Source organism: Polyergus mexicanus, unplaced genomic scaffold, assembly GCF_030449975.1.
Source record: "Polyergus mexicanus isolate NDT 795.1 unplaced genomic scaffold, iyPolMexi1.0 SCAF_1, whole genome shotgun sequence".
Taxonomy (NCBI): domain Eukaryota; kingdom Metazoa; phylum Arthropoda; class Insecta; order Hymenoptera; family Formicidae; genus Polyergus; species Polyergus mexicanus.
Window position 1 is genome coordinate 4972655 of NW_027223321.1, and position 27520 is coordinate 5000174.

Sequence of the window (27520 nt, forward strand, 5' to 3'; positions counted from 1 at the left end):
CCGAGCCACGTAATATTCGATTCGACGTCGCTCGTAGCCTTCGCTAGGTATTTTAAATAAACAGCGATAAGCGGCCGCGCGATTATCGTCGATGCAATTTTGGTCGAGCGAATCGTCGTCGGATCGAAGCGATGAAAAAATATTGAGAACATCCGGAAGATGCGCGTAAAAATAGCGGCTCATCCGCCGTTCTCTTCGGCAAAAGGTTCATTTTAATTTCACCGTTTGTCACCGCGCCCCGTCTCTTGTCGCGTGTTTCAGAATTAGGTGAGATTTGCCACGCTGTGTTCCAACTTAGCGTCATTATTCATACGACTCGCTAAACGCGCCTGATGTTTTCACGCGGTTAAAATACGCGGAGAGAAAAATAGGTCGAATGTAGATTACTTCGACTCTTACTTAGACCCGTGTGATGGTTAAACGATAACCGGGATGGCGCTAGGGACGAATTAGGACAGCGATATTATTAGCCAGGTAATCGATACCATATTTTTTCCGGTAGATTTTTCTTTGCACGCGATAAACAGCTGCATGGGAATTAGTTTTTTCGTTAAAAGTATAAATGGTGAGAATTTATAACTTCCTATAGGGGATTCTTATTCGCGCAATGCCGATCTCAGCGTGAGAGAGGGAAACTTAACTCGTAAATTAGAGCTGTTATCCCTCCCCGATATTAGTCTGTTTAATGTGTACACTACATTCGTGCGTGTTACGATGCGTACGATAAGCAGGCGAGCCGGTGAGAAAATCAAACGGATTTATCAGCGTGTAAAGTGTATTTACAAGTGAGTACATTTCCTCGAGATCGTTCCGTTCTTTATTGTTAGCGCATTTGTTGATCGAGATAATGATCGGAAGATCGAGATTTTGTCGTAACGAAAATATTTAACGAATGTTCATTTCATATGTGTATGAAACAAATTACATCGCCTCGTGTATTTTTTTTATTAATGCAAAGCAAATGAGAAAGAATTTACTCTTTTTAAGAATATATTCTATTTCCGGAAGATAAAAACAATGGAAAAGCGAGAAGTCGCTTGCGTTCGTACCTTTTCGCCGAGATTGCTATGGGAACATTTATCTGATCTAAATATGTAAATTAAATTCCTAGAATAGTCAGGTCACACATGCCGGATAAATATATACTAATCCTTCCTGTATTCTCGCGCGCGGTACTAGGCACATTTCTAGTTTCGTTACGTAACATATATAAACGCGAACATAAAATGGAAAATTCATACGCGAACTCATTCTCAATATTCGCGAGAAATTAGTTACGGCGAACAAAGTGATTTAACGTTACGTCACATCGTACATTATTGCGCTCGTAAAACGCAGTTCAATGATCCGAGTGATCTAGTCCGCCGAGATTATAGCGAGCATTTCGCTATTTCTCTCATCGGCTACTCGATGAAAAATGATTTGCCATCAACGTCAAAGCCTACCTAATCCGTGACGTCCAGTCGAGTTAACGTGAAACACGTTTTTCTTTTCTTAATCGAAGGATTCCGAGCGGACAAACGAGCGGTGTCCATAATCCTATTTCAAATTTGACATTTCGGAATTAAAAAAAAATTCTTATAAAATTATATACGCCTTATTAACCGCGTTCCAGCTTAGGAGGGCCCTTATTTGACGATTACTTACATCGCGGTGTCATTACTCCTCTCTGCACCGTCGGGCCCCGTTTCGCTCGGTTGCCCTCAGCCTCTTCCGGTTGCCTCTATCCACGAAATACGCACCTTCACGAGTACGTACAACACGCATTAACCGCGCACATTCCTGCGTGCACACATTCCGGCAGCCCTATCTCTCTTTGTTTCTTTTGCTGGCAACGTTATCGAACATCGACGTATACAGATCGTACGAATTTATCGCGTATTAATATTAATTTACGTGTGATTATTAGAGAAAGAGAGAGAGAGAGAGAGAGAGAGAGAGAGAAAATTAAAATGCAAGAAATTTTTTTAAACATATTTACAAAATTTTTTTAACATAATAATTATAATCCTATCTTCTTCCCCAATTTCAAAACAATAATTTTCTACGTTTTATATTTGGATTAACAGCCAGCTGTTTCTCGATTACGAAGCAAGATATCGTCTAAGGGCTGCTTCGTTCTTTTCACTTTTATATCTCGAGAATGAAAGCGCGATTCTCCTTTTCCTTTGTTTTCACGTTGACGAGTAGCCGACGCGCGATAATGAGGGAGAGAATCTTTAAATGCCAACAACCATGACTGTCAAGGAAGTTATGATATATAGCATCACGTTGACATCCAATTTGCATCTCCATAATTGTGATTCCTGACGCGTCTGTATAATATCTCTGCCGCTCTCGCGATTTTCATTGCCCCCTTTGATTGCCAAGAGAATAATTAGAAAATCGAGGGTTTCGAAAAGCAGTTAATTATAATCACAGCACGCAGACGCAGACGTTTATAAACGATGCTAATTTAATCAACAATTTGTACTCTTACGAATTTTAATTTTTCGTACTGAAATTCTTTTATAAAAATAGTAGAATATAAAATACAAGCTTGCTTCTCCTTCTAGAATTCATACAACTCTTCGTTTGGGAGTTGCTGGGTTATCGAATGATCTATCGCAATATATTGTAGAACAGAGAGAGAGATTAATGTTACGGTCGCTTTACGGTCAATAAAGAGGCGACTGCCAGAGTGGTCACGAATCGATCAAGATCGAGTCGAATCGCGCTGTTCACCAAATAAGTCGGTTGCTTTCGCGCGAGACGGCGATTGAAGGCACCCCGATGATAAGGACGAAGGTAAAAATGGCATGAGTCATCGAGTTGCTTAATTTTTATGAGCGCACGCAAATTCTCCATGGCCATCAAGATCAATTGCCATAACCGATGGCCGTGTACCTAATTGCCGGATGATCTCGCGCATTCGGACCACGTACATAAGTAACTCTTCGATGCAACAGAGACATCCGCGGCCCATACGCCATTTGCTTGAAAGCTGATAACTGTAAATTCATCCCAAGTAATATTCTGAGACTAATAAAGTGCCACTAGGAGAGGCGAGGAAGTTTTTCGCGCGGATGAGAAGATCCTCATCGTGTGTCGTTGACCCCTACACAAACGTCAAAATAGACGCGAGGCGTAAAATTACCTGCAGGCAGTTAATCCAGGCATCCTTAGGAACATAAATCATCACGCGAACTCAAAATTCTTTCGAATTCTTCGCGAATAAATCAAAATTATATCTTTCTAAATTTTTACTCCATATAAATACTCGTATATCTCTCTCGCCTTTTCATATCTTCCGTTTGCAATATCGATAAAATTTTAACGATAAGAAAAAGTCATTTTTAATAATTGCGTTAACGAATAGTAAAGACGATGAAAAGGGATGATCGGCGTAAGAGCATCGCGAAGGATTTTTTCAACATTATCCGAGCGAGAGCCGACGAATGTAGCAAACGCACCTATAATTCTGCGCGTACACGCACGTAACTGCGCGTTTTGTAATAAGCCGGCTCGGATAGTCGTGCGCTCTCATCGTGCATATAATAATTCGTCTGCCAACGCGCGTCCTCCCGCGAAACGATCATTATTCCAGAGCGCTGGTCATGTAGGTAATCTCTCCTCCCGCTTGCCGCTTATCTCATACTCGATAATGAATAAACTGTTAATCAAACATTTCCGGCATCATTGTCAAGTCCGCGAGAAACATAAACCGTCTCCTGCGCGATGCGGGTTTCGCGGACGAAACTCCGAGACATCCTCGAATCATAATGAATGATCGCGGGGAATTATATTTATCAAGTCAATTATCACATTTATTTTTTAATTATACAAATTATTTTAAAAAATTAATAAAACGATGTTATAAACGTATAACTATTGTATCAAACAAATATATATATATATTGTGCACAGTCTGTGTATAACGCGATTCAACCGGATGCCAGTAATCAAAAATTGCATATTGAAATATTTATCAAAAGCGGGAACTTTGCAATAGAGGAGGAGCTTTCCTATTCAGTTACCGTGCTATTAATGTTGACGGGCCCACAAAGACGTCTCGAAACTAGCAATTCATTGCGATCTCCCAACATAACAATAACAATAATAATCTTTCGCTTTCATACGCGACCAGCAATTAAGTCGAGGTAAAAATAGCGTCGATTCTTAATCTATGAATCGTGACGATCACATTATACGTATATATACAATACATATCGAATCGTATGTCGGTTTTCCCCATAAGCATCTCGATGTCATTTATTTCGACGAGCGATACGCACAAAGAGGATATATATATACGACCAAGAGAGGATATAAAAGAGCGATCTATTTCCGTCTCTAGTACGGCCTTGAGCGTCTCCTTCCAGGTCTCTCCTTCGTTCTCCTACGTTTCTCATCGTCGAAAGTCTCGAGATTCAAATCCCTTTTTTTGCTCCCTTTTCGATCCCTCTAGCCGGGATAACTCGCTATGCTTCTCTTCATCACGCTCCGTCTGATCCATCGATGCTGCGAATTCCTGGGCGTTTTATGGGTCTGCTAAAACGGCGCGGATATCGTTTCACGCCGGGATTTATCTGTCGGGGAATTTCGCCACGCTTGCTTGCGTCTGGAAACAGCTCAGGGTACTTCACGTTTCCATCATTTTCTCTCGTACGCGGATTTCGTGCGATCATGAAGTAAATTTGTCTTCAAAAATATCAAGATATCGATCGATTTTGTATTGTACGTAAGTACGATTGCGAAAATATCGCGAAATTTTTTTACAGCGATTTTTTAAAACGATGATTTAAATTATTTTTTAATCCGACTTTAGGCGAGGAGATTAATCCAACGATAATGTGACACGAATTTTATTCTGACATATATCTCGTATCTTCTTATTTTTATTTTGAATATAGCGCGTAATCCTCTTTAACGCTTCTTTGCCTCGTTATGCTTTTTTGTATAGTTTGCGAAATTATCAGCTTTACTTTACGAGAGGCCATCGTACGCTTCCATTGAGCACGGCTCGGCTCGACTAGTTAGCGTGTTATGTATCGGCAGCTCATAGCGCGGGAATAAAGGTCGCGTTCGGTTGATCGTCCTAATTACACGTCGTAGCCAAGGCCGGACAGGACGTCGTTAATCTAATCATTGTCTTCGTTAATTTATCGGACGCGCGCCACCCCTGAACCACGAGACGGCGGCTGGCTATTGACACAGTTCGTCGCAATTAACATCGCGCGCCACGTATCCCTTAATTAAGCGCACGCCGTGCATCAATTAAGGTCCGTTTAACGTACGCCCCGACATTCTCGGCGGCTGAAACGCGATTCAATATGCGAGCCCGCATACGCGTTCTCTCTCCGGTTTTCTGCGCGACTGTCTCATTTTCTGCCGAGGTTGAGTCATCGCACGCGGGGGACTATCGTAAAATATAATCTGACGTGCCTTGCAACGCGTGCGGAGACAACCGTATTGTGCAATCGATAATTAAGAGTTACAGGGGTAGCCAGGTGAACTGTATGGCTTTTTCAAAGAGTTGCGCTGACATGTACAACGCAGCGTTTTATGTATAGAAAAGATTGTTAAAGTTATGTGCGCAAAGAAAAAAATTTTAATCCGCATGAAACGATGATAAATTTTTAAGATTGTGTACGCAAAAAAAAAAAGAAGCTTAATTCGCACAAAACGACGCTTTATACAACTTTAAATATTTTCGTTTGATTGTAATAAAATATCGATTTATATCGGGAGTTTTAAATTTTTTTTTTTTTTTTGGTCACTCGCAGTCGTGTAGATCGCTCGATCAAAGATTTTATTTCTTTTAAATGTTCGCGAATTAATGACCGTGTATAGTTACGAGTCAAGCTAAGCCGCGATGTGAAAGCAAGAGCGCATGCAAATATAAATGCAAAAAGGTCTTTTATGGGATGTTGCTGGGAATCGGATCAAGGAGAGTGCCTCTACGATTTGGTCACCGGCACGAGCGATTTCTCGGTACAATCTTGTCCTCCTGTAAGCGACTTGACGCTTTCGTGGACAACGAATTTCGCGATTATGGATATACAAACAATTGCCTTCTTATGACCTTTACGCGCTTTCTGCTCTCGCGAATTGAACGACGCGCAGAAGAAAAATGGTAGTCGGACATTTGCATGCATTAGCTAGACTTTTCATAAATCTTTATACGACTCACGATGAAAAATTTGTTCTTTTTTTTTCTCTGAAAAAGTTCCGTTACGTAAAGTCGATCCTTGGTACCATACACGATGCGGGAAACGTAAAATTTCAATAAAATTGAGAGAATTCCGCCGATCTCACGACAAGAGTAGATCCTTGTCCCGTGGATCGAAAGACCGGATATTGCAAATGCAATACGCGCTTGGTATGTAATATCACACGCAGGTGTGCAGGTTCACGGTCCAACAGTCGTAATATGTAATATCCGAGCTGAGAGAATCCGATCTCGTGCGACGCAGCGAGAATCTCAACGATACGAAGCGCAGAAACGTTATACGATAATAACGACTGCTCTCAGTCTTCTGGCGAGGCATTTTCGATACTCGTAGCGAATGCGAAGAGAAATATTTCTATATGTTATATATATGTACGATCGGAATCTGTATGTATTGTGTAATGCATGAAATTAACCTGTGCCGTTCTCCATTTCTATCTCTCTTCCGAGGTCGATTTCGCAAACCTCTCCCATTTTTAACGCGATATAAATTTTTCATTTCCCAAGAATATATGTCACTCGTGTTACTTTACGTGTTTGACATCACGCGGTCATAAAGTTCAAGTCGACTGGAGTTTTAACTCATCATCCGTTTCTCTCCGGAAAGACAGAATTAGAAGAGAGATTTTCAACCAGTTACATTATTAACATAGATTCGTGATAACGTTGGTCAACAAAATCTTTTTTTCCTTTGTCGATGTTATAGATAGAACTATACTTTAGAAAGAATGCACAGCGTTAATTCGGGATTAATTAAATTGAATAAAATTAGTTGCGACTAATGTTTATAGGCACGACACGTAGACAAAGTTCGTTTGTTTGTTGACGAAAATATTTCGATTTTATATCCAAAGGAGATTAGAGTCATGGCGAGTTATACGAGAGATTTTATCTTACTTGTAATTCTAACGACAGTTCCGGTAACGACAAAGGGAAGCCGTTGAACACATCTAGATGGGTGACACAAGCGCGAGGAGTTCTTCGACTTGCTGACCCAGATGGATACGGATGGGACTAGGTTCTAAATGTAGTCTGATAGAAATTCTTTTTAATGACCCGGAGAATTTAATGCGGGTGCCATCGTTCTCATCTGATAGCCGGAAATTTACTCAATCAACCTCATCGTCGGATCCGAATAGATAGAATCAACGGAACAATCTATTTAATGTATTCGAAATTTATGTGATTATTTGCCGCACGTTTATTTGACATTGTTCTTTTTTTTTTTTTTTTTTTTTTTTTTTTTTTTTTTTTTTAAATTCAAGAAAGAAAATATATCAAATAGCAAAAAGATTACGAATTCAAATATGCAAACGTTTCAAATTTGTTCTTTGCGGAAGCAATTATTTATACTGTTGGTTTGAGAGATTAATTTTTTCGACAAATATTTTTCGCGTAAATTCCTTAAAAAAAAAAAAAAAAAAATGTTGCAATGTTACAAGAGTAATCCCACTGACGTACGTCTAGAGAAGTTCCGGCAGCGAAACACTCACTTTGAGATCCGGCCAAAAGAAGAGCGTGCCGAGCGCAGCACAACGCCACAATTGTGTGGAGCGCGGTCTCTAATCGCACGCTCTGATTAGCGTATGCGTATGTCCGCGCAATGATCTCTCGCGATGATGATCGAGATGAGTCATCTGGACGCTATTCAAGTGGCAGATCGATCGTTTCGCTCGACAAAGATCTCGCCGTCCCTCTCTCTCTCTCTCTCTCTCCCTCTCTCTCTCGTCAACTGGTATTATGAATTTTCCGAAATTATCGAGAAGAGACAATAGCTTATCGTTCCGTTGTTTAAGGCTGATTTGACATTTGTCGTACGACAAATTTTTGAAGTATCACGGAGAAAGAGATGTCAAATAAAAACTTACATTGTTTTGTAAGAATTTAATAATCTTATATTTCAACAGTATTACTGTTAGTTTTATTTCAATATTATAATTGTCATCTAAAGAATACAATATAATTATCTTGATAATTATTATTATAATTTTCGATTTGAAAATATGTTATTTTCTATCCAATATATATTTTCCTTTTCATTCAAGAAAATTATTTTTAAATTTATAAGAATATATTTTTTGGTTGAACTATAATAAAATGGCTTCGTTCAAGCAAGTTTTTTTTTTGTTTTTGAAACTAGTTTTGTTGTTGAAAATAGAAAATTTCTTGAATCTCTAGAAATCAGCTAATCAAAGCGCTTAAAAAATTCGTCGCACGGCCGATGTAATATTACGTTAACGGTGCCAGTCATTTGCTCATTATGTAATATTTCGAAAATCGTGCCGAGATTAATTCAAACTACCGAAAGAATTATAATATATTACCTCCTAAGCGTAACGATGGCGATTTATCCATCTCGTTTCGCGCTCCAGATATCCCACCGCTATTTGCATTTGTTTTTTAATTCGCCGAAGAAATTGCAACCACGAGGCTCGCATCTTTTATTTCGTTCTCCGTCACGCGGCTCTTCCCTCGTCCGCGAATCCCGCGTGTCGCGTTTTTATTTCCCCGTCTCTTTCCTGCCTTTGCGGCAGATGCCATCCACGAGGCGCGACCAGCCGTCGCCGTCTCTCGTTTCCCTTCTCACCCTTGAAATCTCGCTTAATGCCACCGGCACTTTTCGGCGCTCTCCTCCTTCGGCGCGATGCTCCGTCGTGCGTACAAACCCGCCGGCGAACTCATGAATGGCGTTGCTATGAACTATTCGTGAAAGCCGACGACTTATTTTCGGATCCGCGTTATGACACGCGTGTGCGCGTTTCAAATGCACGCGAGATACGCCATAACGCTCGGCGTCGTATCGCCACCGCTATTGTCTGCACATCGCCGACTCGCCTCGGACATTGCTTTGTCGCATTTTACCTTTGATACCAAAAAAAAAAAAAATAAATAAATAAAGTACAGTCTAGCTGCTTTTTAAACGCAACGAGACATCAAAGTTATAAATTTAAAAATGTTGATCATTTTCATTATTTAAATAGAATTCTCTCTCTCTCTCTCTACGAAAAGAATTACAATCTCCCCTGTACAAAGAGCAATTTATTTCATATTAGAAAACATATCCAGAATTGTCTTTCTCTCTCTTTAACTCCGCGCGGGATATTTATCCCTAATTGATTCACCTATTTTTTACAAAGTCGCTACACCGTGCAGAAGTGAAAATTACATTTAGAAAATGCGCGGCACTAATCGCGTCGTCGCGCTTCATATGCAGCTGCTATTCTATCATAAAAAAAAAAGAAGAAGGGATAATAATTCCAACGCATACAGATGCCGTGAGCCGTTTCGGACGAGATTCACGGAAACTCGCTTCGTGAATCATCGAGCGACGATTTGTATGCAACACGTGGCGCCGGCGCGCTACAACTTATTGTGCGAGGGAATCGCATTGTTACGGCGGATATGATTCTCAGGTCGCGTAGGTTTCGATAGATTCGACGCGTTTCGTGTGCACATCGTCGTATCGTTGAATAAGTACCTTGTACTTGTACACGAAATCCCAAACAATCGCGACAAGTGACGCGCGATATATTGTAACTTGTACAAGTAGCGGCGTTTAATATGCGCGTCGCTCTCGCGAGCGCGGTCTCACAAGTTGATAAACTTGTGAGAGAATTCTCATAGCTCTCGAAGAAGAGAAGCGATGGTGGAGGGGAGGGGGGAGGGGGGGAGAGGACAAAAACGCCGGCAAACTCTGACGGCTGCAAAATGGCGCCCAGACTCAACCTATTTTCGGCGCATTCCAGCTGAACGGATGGAGAAGTCTAACTCGCGGACGATGTTTCGCTGGGAAACGAATCGCTTCTCATTTTATTGGAATGCCAAGAGCCTCCCTCGGGCCCTGCCCCCTCCCCCTCCTTTCTTTTTCTTGCTCTCCTTCTACCGTTTCCTCTCATTCCCCTTTTCGCGCTGCTCCGTCATCCTCGCAATGATTATAAAAACGCTTATCGGTCCGCTAGTAACGATGTAGATATAATTCAAGATATAATTCTTCAACTTATTATTTCAAGAATATAAATGAACAAAAATACTTTTGATATCGTATTGATATTATGATTATCCCTCGTTGAAGAAAAAAAATTACGCCTCTCTCGTGTGACTTTTTCACACTTTGAAAATTTCAGTAGAAACGCCTATGAAGAGTCAGACATGCTCGACTTGCACGCAATTGCTTGAAAGGTATTTGAAATGCTTCTTTCAACTCCTTTCGTCAATTTTATGAAAGAAATGAGCGATGAAAGTATCGATTATTGATTTTCGCACGATCTGTATATCGTACAAAAGAACAAAGATAATAATCGTTGAAGACCTGTTTCGCTTGATTATTTGAACGGAAACAATTATAAAGTAAAATTAGATGGATTAATTATATCCCGCTCCGCGACTCGACAATAAACCGTTTCTAGGGAATAATGAGAGAAGTAGATGGGTCATAATTACGTGGCGGATGTCAATCTTCAAGTGAAAATAATTATTTATATAGACAATAGAAAAGCGATTTGTGTCGCAGCCATGAACTGTCACACGCGGCGAAAGCCAAATGCGCCAGAAAAAAGCGGAAATGTATATAAGAAAATATATATAAGAAGCATTTGTAACATATAGAATTTATTTAATGTTGAGGCAATTTGATTTAACTTTATATAATTTATACTTTCTCATCGTATTTAATATAAAATCTACTTTTAATTTTCTTGAAACCAGAAGAAACGACATCTGTACTGTATGTATGTTCCTCGACATATTTAAAGATGTCATTGTAATTTTTTATAAAATTACAAAAGTTCATCTAAATATCTTGCGATCATATTTTGTCTCATAATAATTTGATTTAAATTGACACACTGTGACATATATTTGTTGGATCAAGCGTTTTATAAATTTTACACGCGTTACTTATCAGATTTAAAATCGATTTAGTTTCGTTGATTCAAGTTCTACGTATACAGGGTATCCCAGAATTACCGCACCATTCGCTAATAACAGATCCTTGGAGATCATTTGGAGACGATTTTTCCTGAGCGAAAATATCGAGGCATCAATAATTCTCGCGATTCAAAAAGAAAGAGCTTTCTGCAAACTAAACTTTGTAAAGAATTAAGACTACATTTTTTAGTTAATTTCAGGTAGACTTTACTTTAATAGAGAGAGAGAATTTTAATTTAAAGCTTAGCTACAAAGATATATGGTGGAAAAAATTGCAAACTCGATGGAAACTTGCGAAAAATAATGACCTCTCTCGAGATTTTCGCTGAGGAAAAATCGTCTCCAAATCTCAAGAATTATCATTAGCAAATGATACGGTTCTGGGACACCCTGTACATATGACGTATTACATTACGTTGTATTAACATTATTTCAACATTACATACCTCACGAGTATCTTTCGCATTGTTCAAGTCGAACGGGACGTTCCTAGTCACGCTCGACCGCGCGCATACCGGCTTTTAATCGCGCGATTGTCTCTGTACAATCTTTATCTCGCGCGCAATCTGTTATTATTTGTAAATTCCCATTCAGACCCTCCTACGTCAAGCTCTTCGCGGGTTAACGACTGCCGGTCGTCGCTGCGAACTCGTTCTCTTATTGTTAGTGTTGTTTGAAAACCGTTTCGTACGGTACCAAAGTTTTTTTCTCATTAGTCTCGTCTCATTCTCTTTCGCTTTTTTTTTTTCTAGCGTTGTTTTCGAGATTATTGACTACGTATAGAGCACCTATTTTTATGAAGATTATAGGTTAAACCACATCTTTTTATTGTAATATCTTATCGATTGTAATTGAACACGACTTCCTCCGGCTCTATCGTAACGCGATATCTCTCGACCATATAATTGACACAACGTAATTGTTACGTTTAATTAAGTTACCAATAAATTCTCCCGATTAATCTATAAATAATATGTGTTTAATATTAATCCCGCCTTCAATAAGAATCAACAACGTTATTAAATGTAAGAGTAATGCTTTCGCGATCCTCTCTTTCTCTCTATCTCTTCCGCGGTCGAGTATATATAAATGCGAGACGGTGCCTATAAGCCCTCGACTATCGAAGCTCCGCAAAATGAATGAATTAATGGATAACGGATCGAGATAGATCGTTAAAGGCAAATCGTCGAGTGCCAGCGTGCGGTGCTGCAGTCTTACACCTATCGTCCAGAACAGATCGTAGCTGGAATATTTACGATGGCGCGAACGAGTCCACGTGTGCACGAGTTAATCTCGAAGGATGCTTCGTGCGAGATTTACCTTCCTCTCCCTCTCTCTCTTCCTTTCCTGCTTCTCTCAAGACTCGTCGTCCTTCGCGAGCTGGGATAAAGACTTTTTTACAAGCTGACGCTTAAAGAATTAAGCTCCTTTCGGAGCACGATGCCGAATGCGAACCGAATGATGCATTCAACGCCTTCTGGCTTCTACAGAAGATGGAAGGAGGAGGATATATATTTACGAGGCCTTCGTGCAATTTCACTCCAATTCCAATAACGGCCGTACGAAATTAAGAATTAATCCGCGAAGCCACTACCGTCGTACTCGCGCGCTGAACCTTGTGTGATTTTATGTGTAATGCATTTAATGAGTAATCTCGGCGAGGTCGCCAAACTTCATCAATTTCTTCCCCACGTATTCCTGCAAGAATGCTAAGCATCCGAGAATACAAACGGAAATTAAGAAAAGCGAAAAATCGCTCATACGTTGCAGCATATTTTTTTCTAAATAATAAATTTCCGAGAAATATAAGAAATATACTTCCCGTAAATGTGTGTGTGTGTGTGTGTGTGTGTATATGTGCGTGTGTGCAGCGTATAAATAACAAATTAATCTTCGTGCGATCGGGAATGAATATCTACGCCAACGCGCTTGATAAATATTCCGCACCACTTTCTGTGTGCATATCCTTCCGCGTGTGAAGGATCCTCCAACGTAATGTGAAACTTGAAATATTAATGACGAGTGCCCAATGGATTAGTAAGCGCGATTCTCACGCGTTGGGCAATTCGGATAAATTTTTCGAACGGCCGTTCGAAAAATCGGCGATTCTGATTTGCATGACCTCGACGAATGCGTTCGCGTTTCGCGCGTGGGTCGCGAAGGCATCCGCTGCTCTCGGTAATAAGTGAAAGGAGCGATGCAATTCGAACGATCGTTTTATCCGAAAGCGAAAAAAGGACGGATTCGAGGAACGAGGTATGGAGTTGCAATTACGTTCATTTTAATTAAGGCTTAATTAAATCTAATAAACTTGAAGAGCGTAAGAGAGAGATGTATAAGGAGATATTAATTAATTAAATGGTTTGTGTAGAGGCAACAGACTCAATATAAAAACTTCTTTCAAAAAGTTATTAGAGATGACGAATAAAAGAGAGCGGAAGTGCGAGGAAGATAAAATCTTCAATGTCAAAGTTTTCGATCGAGCCCGACAAACGGTTGACATTGACGTTGAACTATTTAGGGAACGATGCGAATATCGAAACAATGGCGCGGACACGATGTCGTCGCTAATTACTGTCGTATTTCGACTTGTATTCGGTCGTCCTTTGTAATTGCAAGCGGGTAGACTCCGCGCGAGGAACACATGGCGAGAGAGACCTCCTCCTAGCATTTCCATACAATAGCGGGGAAAAGACGGTGTTTGTTGCGAGATCCATCCGGTGATGGCCTCCGACTGATAACGAGGCCAGGATGAAAGATGTCGAAAGACACGTTCGTACGTCCACGAGAGAGAATCTCGCGTCTAGATCAGATTTTCGCGACAAGAGTGCGTCGCTACATGACCTCTCCTTTGTAAATAAAAAAGATTAAACGTTGTGAAAACTAAACGTTGTTACGGCACAAATATAACACAGATAAAGATAAACTTCAACGAAAATCTGTTCTCAAACTCAAACATCAGTGCGACCGAGGAGCGCGATTCAAATTTAGATAAAAAAAATCTCATTGTTTCGTAATAAGCGCGAAAGTACACGGCTTGCCTAAATTTTTTCCCCTTAATCGATGTTTCCTCCGCCGTTTCTTGTCGACGGGAATACGTGAGGGTATATTTACGGAAAGCTGAAATTTTCATCGACGGCGGCCGAGCGGATGGGGTCACGCATGGTCGCTCAGCCTGAACAGTCCACCGGCTGAATACTCTATCGTGACGTCACTCGCTACGGTCACTGCCTGAATTATTCACTATACCTTCGTTTCCACTCGTTTCAGCGATGCCGCGTGCGAATCTCGTACGAAAGTTTGTTTTTACGCACGCGGCGCGCATTCTGGTGGAGGGCGTTTTATCCACTCGCACGCGGTAGAGCCGAAATTTAAGACGATTAGCGATGAATTATATAAAGCTACGCCAAAATTTTTCCATTCATCGTTCCTCTTCTCATTGTGAAATTTTCAAAATTCGGATTGTCAGACTTTTCGTTGGATTGATTAGAAATACCGGGAGAGATAGTACCGTGTGTCAAGGCGGCGCAGCATTATCGCGAGCGATTCCAAAGCGAACATTCCAGGATGTAATCAATGGCGATCCTTGTAACGAGCTATCCTCGAAGGACGGCCGTAGCCATCCGTTAATAATTACAACGATCCACCCCGATGCTCGGCCGCGGTGCCGCGATAGCTATCGAAATTAGATAGAAAATTGCCTTCGTCCTATTGGACTTTAGCCGGCGGTTTCATTAAATTCTGTGAGAGATGCGGAATCGATAGATTCCGCTGGATCCGCTATCGCACGGTATCTCATTGCGCGCGGCCAACAACTGCCGTGCACGATGTATATCGATTAAGCGTGGAAAAATGCGAGGGATGAAATGATAGGATCCCGGGGATTAAGAGCGGAATTTTTTCGCGGCGTCAAGTGAGACGGGATATAATTTCGTTTAGACGCACGTGGAAAATGTGGAAAATGAAGCGTGTTCATTTAAAATCGTAACTATCAGCTCCGACTTCCTCTCTTCGTGACCTTTTCTCAATACCATGCTTCTGATTTATCGATCGCTCGCCATGGTTCTCTTGGAAACTCGACAACATTATTCGCCGGCCAATATCCCACGCCAGGATGGAGAATATCCAGTCTCTCTCGGTTAAGGTTGCATAATAATCTATGCGGCGAAGGTAATGAATCGCCGCTTCGTCGGATATTAATAGCCGCCGCTGCTCCTTTCGCGTGAATTTTATCCTTTTGCCATCGTTATTTTTGTCGCTAGTTTGGCGATCCTTGACCAAGAGTCATGTGCTACAGGAGAATAATTAATCGCTTATAAAAGATAATTAATTAGCGCAATGATATCTTAACGACAAAAATCGGTTTATTAATTATAGCGCTTGATACGAAATATTGTTTAAATAGGAATTCTCCATTCTCGCAAATGTCGGATGACTTTGCGAATCAACATGTAAAATTATGATGAATTTTATCACGAAGAGGCAGTATTATTTCTGTAAATTAGATTACGATATAATAATTATAAAATAATGAATAATAAGTAACAAGACTTATGTGGAAAAATTAATAGGTTAAAATTGATGTATGGATATATTGAAAAAAATTCAATCATATAAAAAAAAATGTTTTTTTTAAATCTCAATCTTGTTTAAAAATTTGCACAGTGTCAAACAAAAGGAGACAGTAGAAAATCGCGCGAATATATATATATATATATAAAACATACACACGCACAGGAAAGTTAGTAGAAGGAGGTTTGTAGGTCTATGCCGATTACGATTGAATATAATTAATTAATCGACGCGCGATGGGTTATCTCAAAGATCCCATTATATAGCTCGTTTAACGTAGAGTATTATTTAAAAACGCCGCCATTAAAACATCGGACGTGTTATTAATCGACATAAGTACTCTTCGCAATGAGCGGAATAGCGTAAAATTCGTAATAACACGCTCACACGCCAGCAACGTCCCGTGATTAATCGCGGGAAGCTATCGACGCTTGTGCGTTTTCTGCGTTTTGTACCTCGTTCGCATCCATCCGGTGTCTCGTTCTTCGCGCGACGCACGTGGACATGTCATCGAAGCATTCTCTTAAGAACCATAATTTCGGAAAAGTAGCTCTACAAATTGTCCGGGTCTCTTATCTCTATACCTTTTTCTCCCTCAAAAATCCTTCATTTCTCTACATTTATTCCTCAAGCAGGTCATTATTAGCGCAGAAACGAGCGAGTTCTTACTATTGTATAATAGTAAAGTAAAATGAAATGCTTGACAACGTTTAATGGGTCTATAAAATCCGTTCCGCGAATTTAGTTATGCGTGACACAAAATAAAGGAGGGGGAAAAAAAAATTAATAAATAAAAAACAAAAATTTAAAAAAAAAAGAAAATCGCTGCGGAAATTTATTGCGAATTTTCTTCCTCTGACTGCTGAATGTATTTTCTTTCTAAAAATGCAACATTGAAAAATTCCCCAGAAAAGTATTTCCGCCAAAAAAAAGTTGGAAAATTCTCTATAATTTATTTTCTTCTTTTAATTGATAGAAAACCTAAAATATCTACGAATCCGATTCGAGAATGTGTAAATAACACAAATCTTTTTCTTTCTCGTTGCAGCAATGCCAGTTGCTGAAAAAGGAAAACCGGAGGTTGCAGAGCGCCTTCCTGCAAAACGTCTTTCTTCAAGCGCGAGTCGACACGCTCCAATGGCAGGTCAAACAGGTTCGTAATCGTGCGAGGAGTTTGAAAATCTTCAGAAGAAGAAGAAGAAGAAGAAGCGACCGATAAGATGATCACAACCGGTTTACCTCGCTCCGGTTATGCGATATCGCGTCACGTAACAACCGATCGACTACCCTTTTCCCTCCATAATCTCCGCGCGATTTTTATCGAGCCGATATTTTTCCTATTATTTCATTATCGCTTTATGAATGAACTTACGCGCACGCATTTCGCGATTTAGCCTCGCGATCATTTCCGATATAAACTTTAAAACTGTCCTATCGGTCTATGATCTTTGCTGCATTTTTTCTTTCTCTTTCATTTTTTCTTATTTCTGATTAAAGATCATTTTTATCAGCACTTATCTGTAATCTAAAATTAAATTATTCCTCGATTGATATTAATGGACTGATATAATAAAGTGAACGTTGACGCTTTCGTTTGTTCGCAGGTCGAGTCGAACAGACAAATGTATCGTTCTACGATGGAGCAGGTCGCCCATTTCTTGGGTCGAGTTCACAGGAGCCTGGAGATCCTTCACTCCAAGGAAAATACCAAGGACAAGAGACGCGTGCCGCGTAGTCGCAGCGTGCACGCAGTGGTGCACGCGGATCCGTCGCCGAACCGCAGTACCGCGACGCCGTCGTCCTCCTCGTCGACGTCCTCGCCGTTCACACGCGCCAAATCTGTCACGCAGATCAGCTCACCGAGCGCTGTCTGCTTCCGCGAGTTCACCTGGTCGGTTCTGCGAAGGAACGACCCGGTGCACTGCACATCGCCACGTGCCAAGCCACCGCAGGATCTCAACAAGACGAACGACCCCGTTCCCGATAATGTCGTTTATCGCGAACCCAAGCAGACGGAAATGAATCCGGACGAGATACCACCGGAGAAGCTGTCTCAAGAGGCGTTTAGGTGCGCATGAAAGATTATGAAAGATTTCAAAAGAATCCCGCGTTCTTCGTAGATCAAATCATTAATTTATCGTTTGTCGTTTTCATTATTAAATATTTAAATTATTAGTTTATTGATATCGGTATTTTTTTTTTTTTTTTTATTAAAACAATATCAATATTAATGTATAAAATGTGAAAAATATATGTCTTCGCATAGGTTACTGAGAACCGTCGAATCCTTGTTGGCGATGCGAGAGCCCGATCTCGCGAGAGTGATGCCGATCGAGGACAACGGATCCTGCCCGTCCCCGACAATGGACCATCGTCATCGCGACACGTCTCTATCCCTACCAAGCGGTAACTTTGCCAATTCGACGATGCTGCAAGAGGCTACTTATATTCCCGGCAGCGGACATGGAAACGAATCGATCAGCAGCGGTCAGCAGGACGACGGCGGATCGACAAACCTTATCAAACCGTCCGTCATCGAGTTCACTCGATCCTTCGTACCGGGCGTGAGAAGATCACCCGACACCGCCTCCTGGAACTCGAGTAGCAGTAAAACGACCGAGGAGGAGGACACCGTCGCGCTTATCACACTGTCCAACGGAATTACGTCAAATAGCACACCAACCTCGACTCTCACTCGAACTGCGAAGCGGCTAGAGAAGAAGGGATCTAATCAGGGCAATGCTAATCCTGGCAAGACTAAGGTAAAGCCGGCCAGCAGTCCGGTAAGCAGCGCCGAGGGCGAGAGCGGATTCTTCTCGATCAGCAGCTCCTTTCAGGAGGTCGGTCTGCCGCCTTCGGCTGCCGCGCCGATTACGCCCGTCAAGGGCTGCCACACGGAGATAGGCTTGCCGGAAGTGCCTCTCGACAAGGCCAGACACCGACGGTGGTCCTCCACACCGGCTGAAATCCAAGCGCTCCTCAAGCAGCATCGAGCGAGCTTCGGCGGGACGCCACAAACCGCTACCGAATCCGTCAGCGTCTGCTGGGTTTGAATCCTGCGGAATATGATCACGCCGAATACCATCCCACCGCATACGATCGTCATGGTCTCCGCGGAATTCCGCAGAATAGATTCGCTCGAAATAACGAGCCAGACTTACATGATCGATTTTCAGGAATAATATTTAGATAGATCGATAGGGAATATTCAAGTATAAGCAATAAGATTGTAAATACTTCCTACTCGCAGTCGTGCTCTTCTCTTATGTTAATAAGATATGAAATAGAATCATAGTAGCTGCGATTCGTTGGTAGAAAAAAATGAATCGAAAATACACGAAACGTATATTTCATCGGAACGATACCGATGCTCAAAGTATTAATTAATGGTGGAAAATCAAGAATTTATACACTATGTCTGCGTAATCGAATTTCGTAGATAATGTGCGGGGGCCATTCTATAAGTATAGAAAAGAAGAATACTTTTCATATTTTGTAATCAGCCATATCTCTCGTAGTTTCGTAAATTCCGCGCATATCAGTATCAATGAAACTTTACCTATCTATCGATGACTTCGTACACTGTAGTTTCGTTTGTTTAAAAATTTAAAGGCGATTTTGAAAGCCTGTTAAGTACGTTCTGCGAATGACGATCGTTCATCTATTGATCGTTTAATTAGTCATTATTTAATAAATTAAATCGTTATTTGATTCGCATGTGTTGATTTCATCTAATTTTCAAAAGTAACGAGAAAGTAACTTTAATAATTTATAATACTGTACTTCGCAAAATATAGTTTAAGTTAATATGACTTGATTTATTAAACGCGTGTATATAACACAATTTAGATTTAGAAGAGAATGCGAGAAAAATACACGCGCAAAAGAGAATCTTTTCTATTTTAATCGATAAACTGCCAGAAATTTTCTTTTTTTTACAAAAACTTATATCTTGCATTATCTGTCTCTCCCCGTTATTTCATCTTTCCATCTCTTGTGCGTATTAAGATATACTATGATAAGATATTTTTAATTTACCCACAGCTATGTTACTTAACTATCGAAATCAATCATTTCTTCACATACGACAATTGTAATAATAATTGTAATAATAATGGTTGAATTCATTTCACGACATTCAATTTTTGACGACGTCTATGAAATTAATAAGTTAAACTATAATTCTCACAACTTCTCTCTCTCTCTCTCTCTCTCTCTCTCTCCCTCTCTCTCTCTCTCTCTCTCTGTGTTTACTATGTAAGGCTGCGTACTGTACCGTAATTCACGAGAGGCATATCATAGGCAACGTATCATTTTATATAATAAAATCACGCGTGATCTGAGACCATCATAGTTCTAGAATTTGTAATGCTGTTCTCTGTATATTTCTCATCGTTCGTAATTTGTCACATTATCATTCGTAATTATATAAAACAGCTGAATATCGTACTATTGCGTCTTGATTCTGTTGCATTTTCCTTATCTTACTTTTTTTTTCCTCCCCCCACGAAAATCGATTACTGACGCGACATGTGATTCCCTTTAAATTATACATATATCTGTTTTTAATAAAATAATGGCCTGGGGAAAATCTATTATACCTTTATACGAGAGAAACTGTGCGCTACAGACATCTAGTAGGGAAATGGAAAGCTGCAGATGGCAACCAGACATGCACGCGTGTATCCGAACACATTTATCGTTCGATAGGAGCTTCAGTTATCTTATCTATGAAGATTTAACGCGCGTCAAGTGATTTTAATTTACGTAAAATGATAGCTCTTATCGAGATAAGTCAATAAGATATACAAAAGTGTTTTTCTTTCCAAATAACTGAGATGCCATGGATCGATATCTAAACATATATAATTAAATATATTAACTATAAAATAGATCTGATTTAGGTAAGAATAGAGATGATCTATAAATAAGGAATTTGAGCTTTCATGAAATAGATCGTTATATCTAAGATTTTTTAATATCACATTATTAGATCAATAAGATGATAACATAATTAAAGAAATTTAATCGTTGTTGAACATTCGTTAAATGGATGATATTAAAAGAGAAGAACTTTCGACAAAATTTAATTAAATTTGTTCAATCTTTCATGCCACGGTAAAGTAGAATATAAATAAAATCGCAGAATAATTTGATCGAACAAGTATAAGAATCGAATCATCTCTCTTTAATGTTGTGCGCCGTTTGGAACGGAATCTATATCGAATAACCACAGATGACCCCAATATCCGCAAACGCGCACTCGTAAAGGTCCACTTTTTATCGGAGGCGGTCACAAAAATTATACCGACACACGTATCTCGAATATGCCTACGCAACACATTGAAGCCTCCTGCTTTCCGATGTCACACACAACACGCTCCATCATTGGTTATACAAAAAATAAAAAAAAAACTTCCTTCGATATAATATATACGAAAATATCTAATCGCGTCCTCCGGCGTCGATTATTTGACAAATATTGCACAAAAGGCGGACGATAAGGATCGAGACGGTAAAGGGGGAGCAAAATCTCGTCGAGAGCAAGCGATCGAACGCAATTCGGCACCGATCGACGTCGGCTTTCTGGCGCGATGCGGCGTGCGGCGTCGCCTTGCGGCCCCGTTAATGCGGGATGCGGGATCACGACGAGGGGTGGCGAGACGGGGCGAGGCGAGGCGAGACGAGAGAGCGGGGGTCGCGGCTGCGCGCGCAGCCTGATAACGCTGAGACAGGCAAGGCGAGCGTTCTCGGGTCGGGTGCTCGTTATCAGTGCGGCAGGCGTCGGCAGGCATTAAAACGGCACTCGGTCCGCTAGTCGGCCAGGAGATCGCGCCACGAGGCGAGCCACTTTTAGATTGATTTTCAAGAGCACCGCCAAGCCACGGGGCCAGCGCTCCGCGTTTATTTTAACGCGCCCAAGAGGAGCGGGTACAGGGAATCTACACTGATAGAGATAGTGCGGGAGAGCAACGTGACGGCGAGGCGAGAGGTTCGGCGACGGACGATAGGCCTCTCCTCCGCGGACGCAAGACCGATCCGACGCTGACTGGTACCGTCGTATATTTTTCGATCGTCGTGTCCGTCTCGGCGAGGAGACAACCAAGCGCGCACCTACAACATACGCGACACGGCAGCACGGCACTCGTCGCGCGCGTGCCATCGCGACGAAATATACGCGTATACGTATCCCCGCTGTCTCTGCCCGCCCGTCTGTCTTTTTCTCCATCTCTCGAGTTTCTCCGGTCGTCCCTAGTTCGTCGATTCGTTTCTTTCGACTCGCGTCCCGTCCGCCTGTCTCTCGCGCCGCACCGCTCCGATCCACTCCGTTCCGTTGCGTGCCTTCTTCTCTATCTATATATTATTCGTGCGCGGTGTGTGCCATCGAGTGTATCCTCGCGCGTGTGCCGCGGCAATATAGGCCCCGAGGTGTGCGTGCGCTAAGTAGGCTTCGTGGCGCAGTGCGTGAAATGAGTGACAAGGACCGCTCCTCTCCCACTCTCGTCGAAAACAGTCTCAAGTCGCTGCTCGACCAGCCCAGCATATTTCCGCTGATCGGTAAGTGCTCCGAAAATTCTAAGGATTCGCGGGATAATGTCGCGCGTGTTACACACGCGCCTGTGTAACGCGACCTTTTCACGCGCTGATAGTCGCCGCGTTTCCAAACGTTCTCCGTTCTCCACGCGTCTCCGGCGTTTCCTCCTCCTCGCTCTTCCCTCCCTCCTCACCCGGTAAACGCGATCGCGTCTTTCTCCGGGGTTCAAAGGACAACTCGCTCGCTGCTCGATCCGCGATGATTCGCGAGAAACACGCGCGCGCGCGCGCGTTAACTCCGGTCCATTTCCCATTCGTAGCGCGTGCTACGCTCGTTCGCCGGTAGCGCGAGAGCACGTGATTTTCGCGCTATCCGCGCGCCCTTTGCGTCGCGTCGCGCCGGTTGCTCTTTCGAAAAATATCCGTCTCGCCATTCGCTTCGAAATACGCGCTAACACCGCAGATACCGCAGCGCGGACTAGCGAGCGCGTTGTGCGTAGCACGCACGTCGCAAGTTTGAATATTCGACGCGATTGCATTTGAATTTTTCGGGTTACGCTACCACGTCAAGCGCTACAGGAACTCGCGCTTTTTCCTATTATCGGATCACGCGACTGCCAAGGAGGGCCAAAGGGCAAAGAGTGAAAATACGAGAGAGAGAGAGAGAGAGAGAGAGAGAGAGAGAGAAAATAGAAGTCACGGAGAACGACGGAGAGCGTGTGCTCGTCGTCATTGCGCCGACGCTGCTGGTCTGCCGATTAACCTCGTTTAGACCCCGTGGCGGACCACGTGACACGCTGCCCCAGCCTTACCTCGCCGCGAACGTATCCAACCTACATGCTCGATTCCGCTTCGCTTCGGCGGAGCGCGAGGCGACTAATCTTACACGATACGGCTGAGAAGACCGAAGGGAAGCCACGAGATGGTGTTCTAACGTCTTCCGCGAAGGGAAACGAAAGAAGAAAAACTCAAGAGTAATCGATGAGAATTCATTCTACAAAGTTATAAACATTTAATCTTTGAAATTACGGATTAACTCAAAGTATTTTGCGTTTTCTGTCTTTCTATTTGGATTTTTCTAACAAATGCAACGATAATTTTCCCTAATCGGGAAGAAGTAGAGATATTTTCGAATAAATTCTTTCGTATTTTGCATCAAAAATATTCGAGTGTATCGTGACATTTATTTCTTTATATATTAAAAATAAATAATTAAAAAGATTATTTATTCGATCGCTTGTGATGAATATAAAATTCAGGAAGCTTAATTATAGAAATGAAAGAATGAAAAGATGCTCAAAAATTTTTGATTCATGATTCGGCGATGAGGAATCAATTGTGCCGAATGTGCTTCTGCCAACTTTTTCTAAGCTACATTTTTTCAAAACTTATTTACCGTGCTTTTTTATTTTATTTTATTTTTTTTCTTAACCCGCTGTAACAAATGTACTCTTCCCCTTGTTTTTATATAGAAAAAGAGAAAAAAATTCGCGTAAATCAACGCAGAAATACATTTCGCGAAAGTTATACTACAAGAAGTAACATTGTACAGTTAATTCCTCTTAATTCATCTATTTTTTTTCCGATTAATCACGGATGCGCATTTTCCAGGAAACGGTGTATCGTTTGACGTAAGTTGCAATCGGATGATGTAATTTTTGCGACGCAACTCGTTTCATTGCGCGAGCGATACACGAAACTAGTTACACAGCCGAATGGGAAGTAACTCGTTACGTTGATTCAGGAAAGCGTCCCCAATTCACTACCTCTCACCGAATCGTATTATTAATGCAATGCACGATTAAATAATTAGTATGAAACGTGAATGCGCGTGCGCGCTCGAAATTTTTATCCCGGCCAACAATATATTGTAGATTACATACATTACACTTTTTCATTAGGAAGATTACAAAGTCCGCTCGATATTGCTTCGTCGATTGCGCAAAATGCGATTATCTAAAATGGGCTCCGATCTCGTGTCAAAGACAAAAATGAACGAAAACATAATGCTATTTTTTTTTTTTACCGATCAACGCGTTACACGGAATCCGATTAACGTGTATTGATTTGTTAAATTGTATTAATCTTTTATCTCGATCATTATTTTTTTTATATCACTTGAAAGATACACGCTAAACTTTCGGCGCAAAAATAAACTTTCGTCGCTAGAATAATTCGGCCTCGAATTCAATTGGCACTCACTGTTCGCCGCTCAAGTTTGGGGGAAAAATACGTCCTCGTCGTTGTCGCGATATCTTTTTGATAAAAGATACTATATAGCTGCAAACATACATGTGATATATCGCGACAGAAAGCAACGCTTCGCATTAACTCTCTGATATTGCAGCGTCGTAAGAATTAAATCCTTTAAGTTTATCCACACACAGCGGATGGTTCGTTTCTATTTATTTACGGTATTACGCTAACGCGGCGTTAAGTTTTTATAACTGCTTATATCGCGATAGTGAATATATATGCATAATAATGCAATGTTTTTTTTTTTAGCATATCCTACGGCATAATTTTTTTTTTTTTTTTTTTTTTTTTTTTACTTCACTCGAGTGTCTCACATGGATATTTTGATCCACGGACGATTTATCCGCTCTTATCATTATATATACATAGTCTATGAATATAATAATAAAAAAAATCGATCGTATATATATATATATATATAATCCAAAAATATCATACTAAACGTAAATAAAATTGACCATCTTTTTTTACACGCATGCACAAGCACGTATACAAAAAGAGAGATCGCCAATTTTATTTAGTATAATATTTAAAAAAAAATTACGTATAAATTACATACATGTATACGATCGATTTTATATATATATCCCAGATATGTATCCCAGATCCCTCCCTTGACTTTAAGACGCTCGCACGCAGGCAATAGAGCTTCTAATCGTGGCCTACATTTAGAGAACTCATTTGATTTGATATAGAAATGTGTGTTAGTTCAGCTGGGGTTTAATGGCCCGTGCTTTAGAATTAAATTATTGCTGATCGATGTAACATTATGCGGAAACGTGAAACAAGACGTACCGGGGCTCCCGAAGGGACGAGGCAAACTGCACTTCGTATATTTATACCGATCAATAAGAGGGATATATAAACGAGAGTAATGGTAGAAGGGCAAAGAGCCAGGAAGTCCCCAGACTTTCCAATTCGGCCAATAACGCCGTATAATGGCATATTTCTGTTTATCCATGTTTCGATTCTTTCCGATACTTTCACCCTTCCCTTTGCTCTTGCTATTCGCTTTCTCTACTTCTAATTTGGCCTGTCCTTTCTCCTATTGCAAGTTCACTGCGTAAAACGCACGCTTCGCAAACATGTTTATCAATTAAGAACCGTAGATATTAATTAAAATTAATTGGAGTCTAATTGATTCTCTCTTTATTTCAAGATTTTATCTTCACTCACGTCCTGTGGGTTTTTCTTTTTATTTTTTTATTGCGATATCTATTAAAATGCAAAGTACTTTTATTTTAAAATGTATACGCAATTATTTTTATACGTACACAGAATGTGGGATTGTAAGAATGAGAGAGGAGAACAATTCTCTTTTATTTATTTCTTAACGCGAACAAAAGATTGGCGTACTATTTGCTTCGAGTCTACGCGTCAGTAAGTGATCGATGTCACTTATGGTCACTGTCGCGGACGTCATTGTTAGTGACCCTACGATTGTCGACGACGAGAAATGCAAAGTCAGCGAGTAGACGCCGATAAGTCGCGCGTGCTAAGCGCCGTTTCATTTTTCATTCACTTTCTTACGATCGATATATACTTATGTTGCTATCGCTTTCTTATTGTCTGGGATAGCGAAATAAATCATAGATTTACGCACGCATTGTTAATAAGGTATACGAGACGAATAAATAGCTTGCCATTGTCGTATACCGCGATGAAAGCTTAAAATCTTGAGCTATTATTACTTTAATAAGTTTATCATAATGTATGATAATTGTAATTGTTTTTATCTCTCAAAGGATAAATCCGCAAAGCTTTACAATAAAGTGTTTTCAATGAAAATATATGTCTATAAAATTATACAGCCTTCAATAAGATTTTATTTCATTATTGCCTTAGTTATCTATTTTTGAGGCCAATTATACTTGACGTACATATCACAAAAAAATGTTATTCAGCAATATGTGTAACTATATATATTATATTATATAATCTGTCCCCCTAAACCATTAAGAATCTCACGCTCTATTTTAGAAACCGTCAATCAATTCTGGTTGGAAACAGTTTTTTTTTTATTTCTTTCCCTCGATTTTTTTTTTTTACACCCTTGTCACGTGTAAAATAAAAAAAGGCACGAGGTAAATGTTTAATCGCTTTTATTTTTATGGTTGGATAAATAGTTTCGCATTCCATCAAATGGACCTTAATAATTTGACAACACTATGATATGTCGCGGTTATAAATCGTTATCTCAAGAATGATTTTTTTCAAGTGAGCCTTATACGAAAATGCGAGCTTGTATTAATCTGAATCATTGAAAAAGTCACGATAATACGAAGGGGGACTTTGTATAGTTGGACGAGTGTATCTTTCGCTTTCGGATAATTATCGGCAGATGAATCGCGTCGAAAGCTTAGCAACGGCATTACGTCCTGATCTCTACCGTTGCTCGTGCTCTTTCACAATATGTTGGACGATTATTTTTGGCGTGCCAGGACCGTACACACGTCAATCTGTTTGATGGATAGACTGGAAGATGAGAAAAGAGTACCGGCAACTCGAATATGTCCCGGCATAGTGGAGCCGCTTCGCGTGCGACGCAGCTGAAGAAATAATCGTATTGATTTAATAATTTCTACTCTTTGTACCAACTGCGTTTGAATTAATTTCCGCGATTCGATGCGATCACTGATACTTCATATACATATATACATATATACATATATGTTTATATATTAAACAATTTTTATATCTATATATAATTACTGTTTAATATATTCCCAGCTGTAAGTAGGTGTTTTTAGTAATTTATGAATAAGGCTCTTATCTGATAACGATTTTGTCGCACAAAAGATTATCTCATGTTTGACTATAAATTTCACGTTTTGTCAAAACTGACATGCGGTGCAAGATTATTTCGGATTTATTAAAGTAGAAAAATATAGCGAAACGACAAACAATTCATTATCTCGGCATTATTCTTCAAATTAAATAATAGTCACATAATGGTTACAATAGTGCCAAACTAGTGCATCAGATATCCATATGATCGTTTTAAGTTGGCTCCAACATCTG

The 27520-nt window shown here is 40.6% G+C and overlaps 1 protein-coding gene across 1 annotated transcript in view; it reads left to right on the plus strand.

The window, feature by feature from the left end:
* Positions 1-19385, plus strand: part of LOC138932911 (uncharacterized) — a 25379-nt gene extending 5994 nt beyond the window's left edge. The window contains exons 4-6 of the mRNA XM_070295232.1: positions 16758-16862; positions 17314-17777; positions 17976-19385. Coding sequence (XP_070151333.1) covers positions 16758-16862; positions 17314-17777; positions 17976-18762 — 1356 coding nt within the window. The 3' untranslated portion in view covers positions 18763-19385. The remainder of the gene's footprint in view (positions 1-16757; positions 16863-17313; positions 17778-17975) is intronic.
* Positions 19386-27520: the final 8135 nt, after the last annotated feature.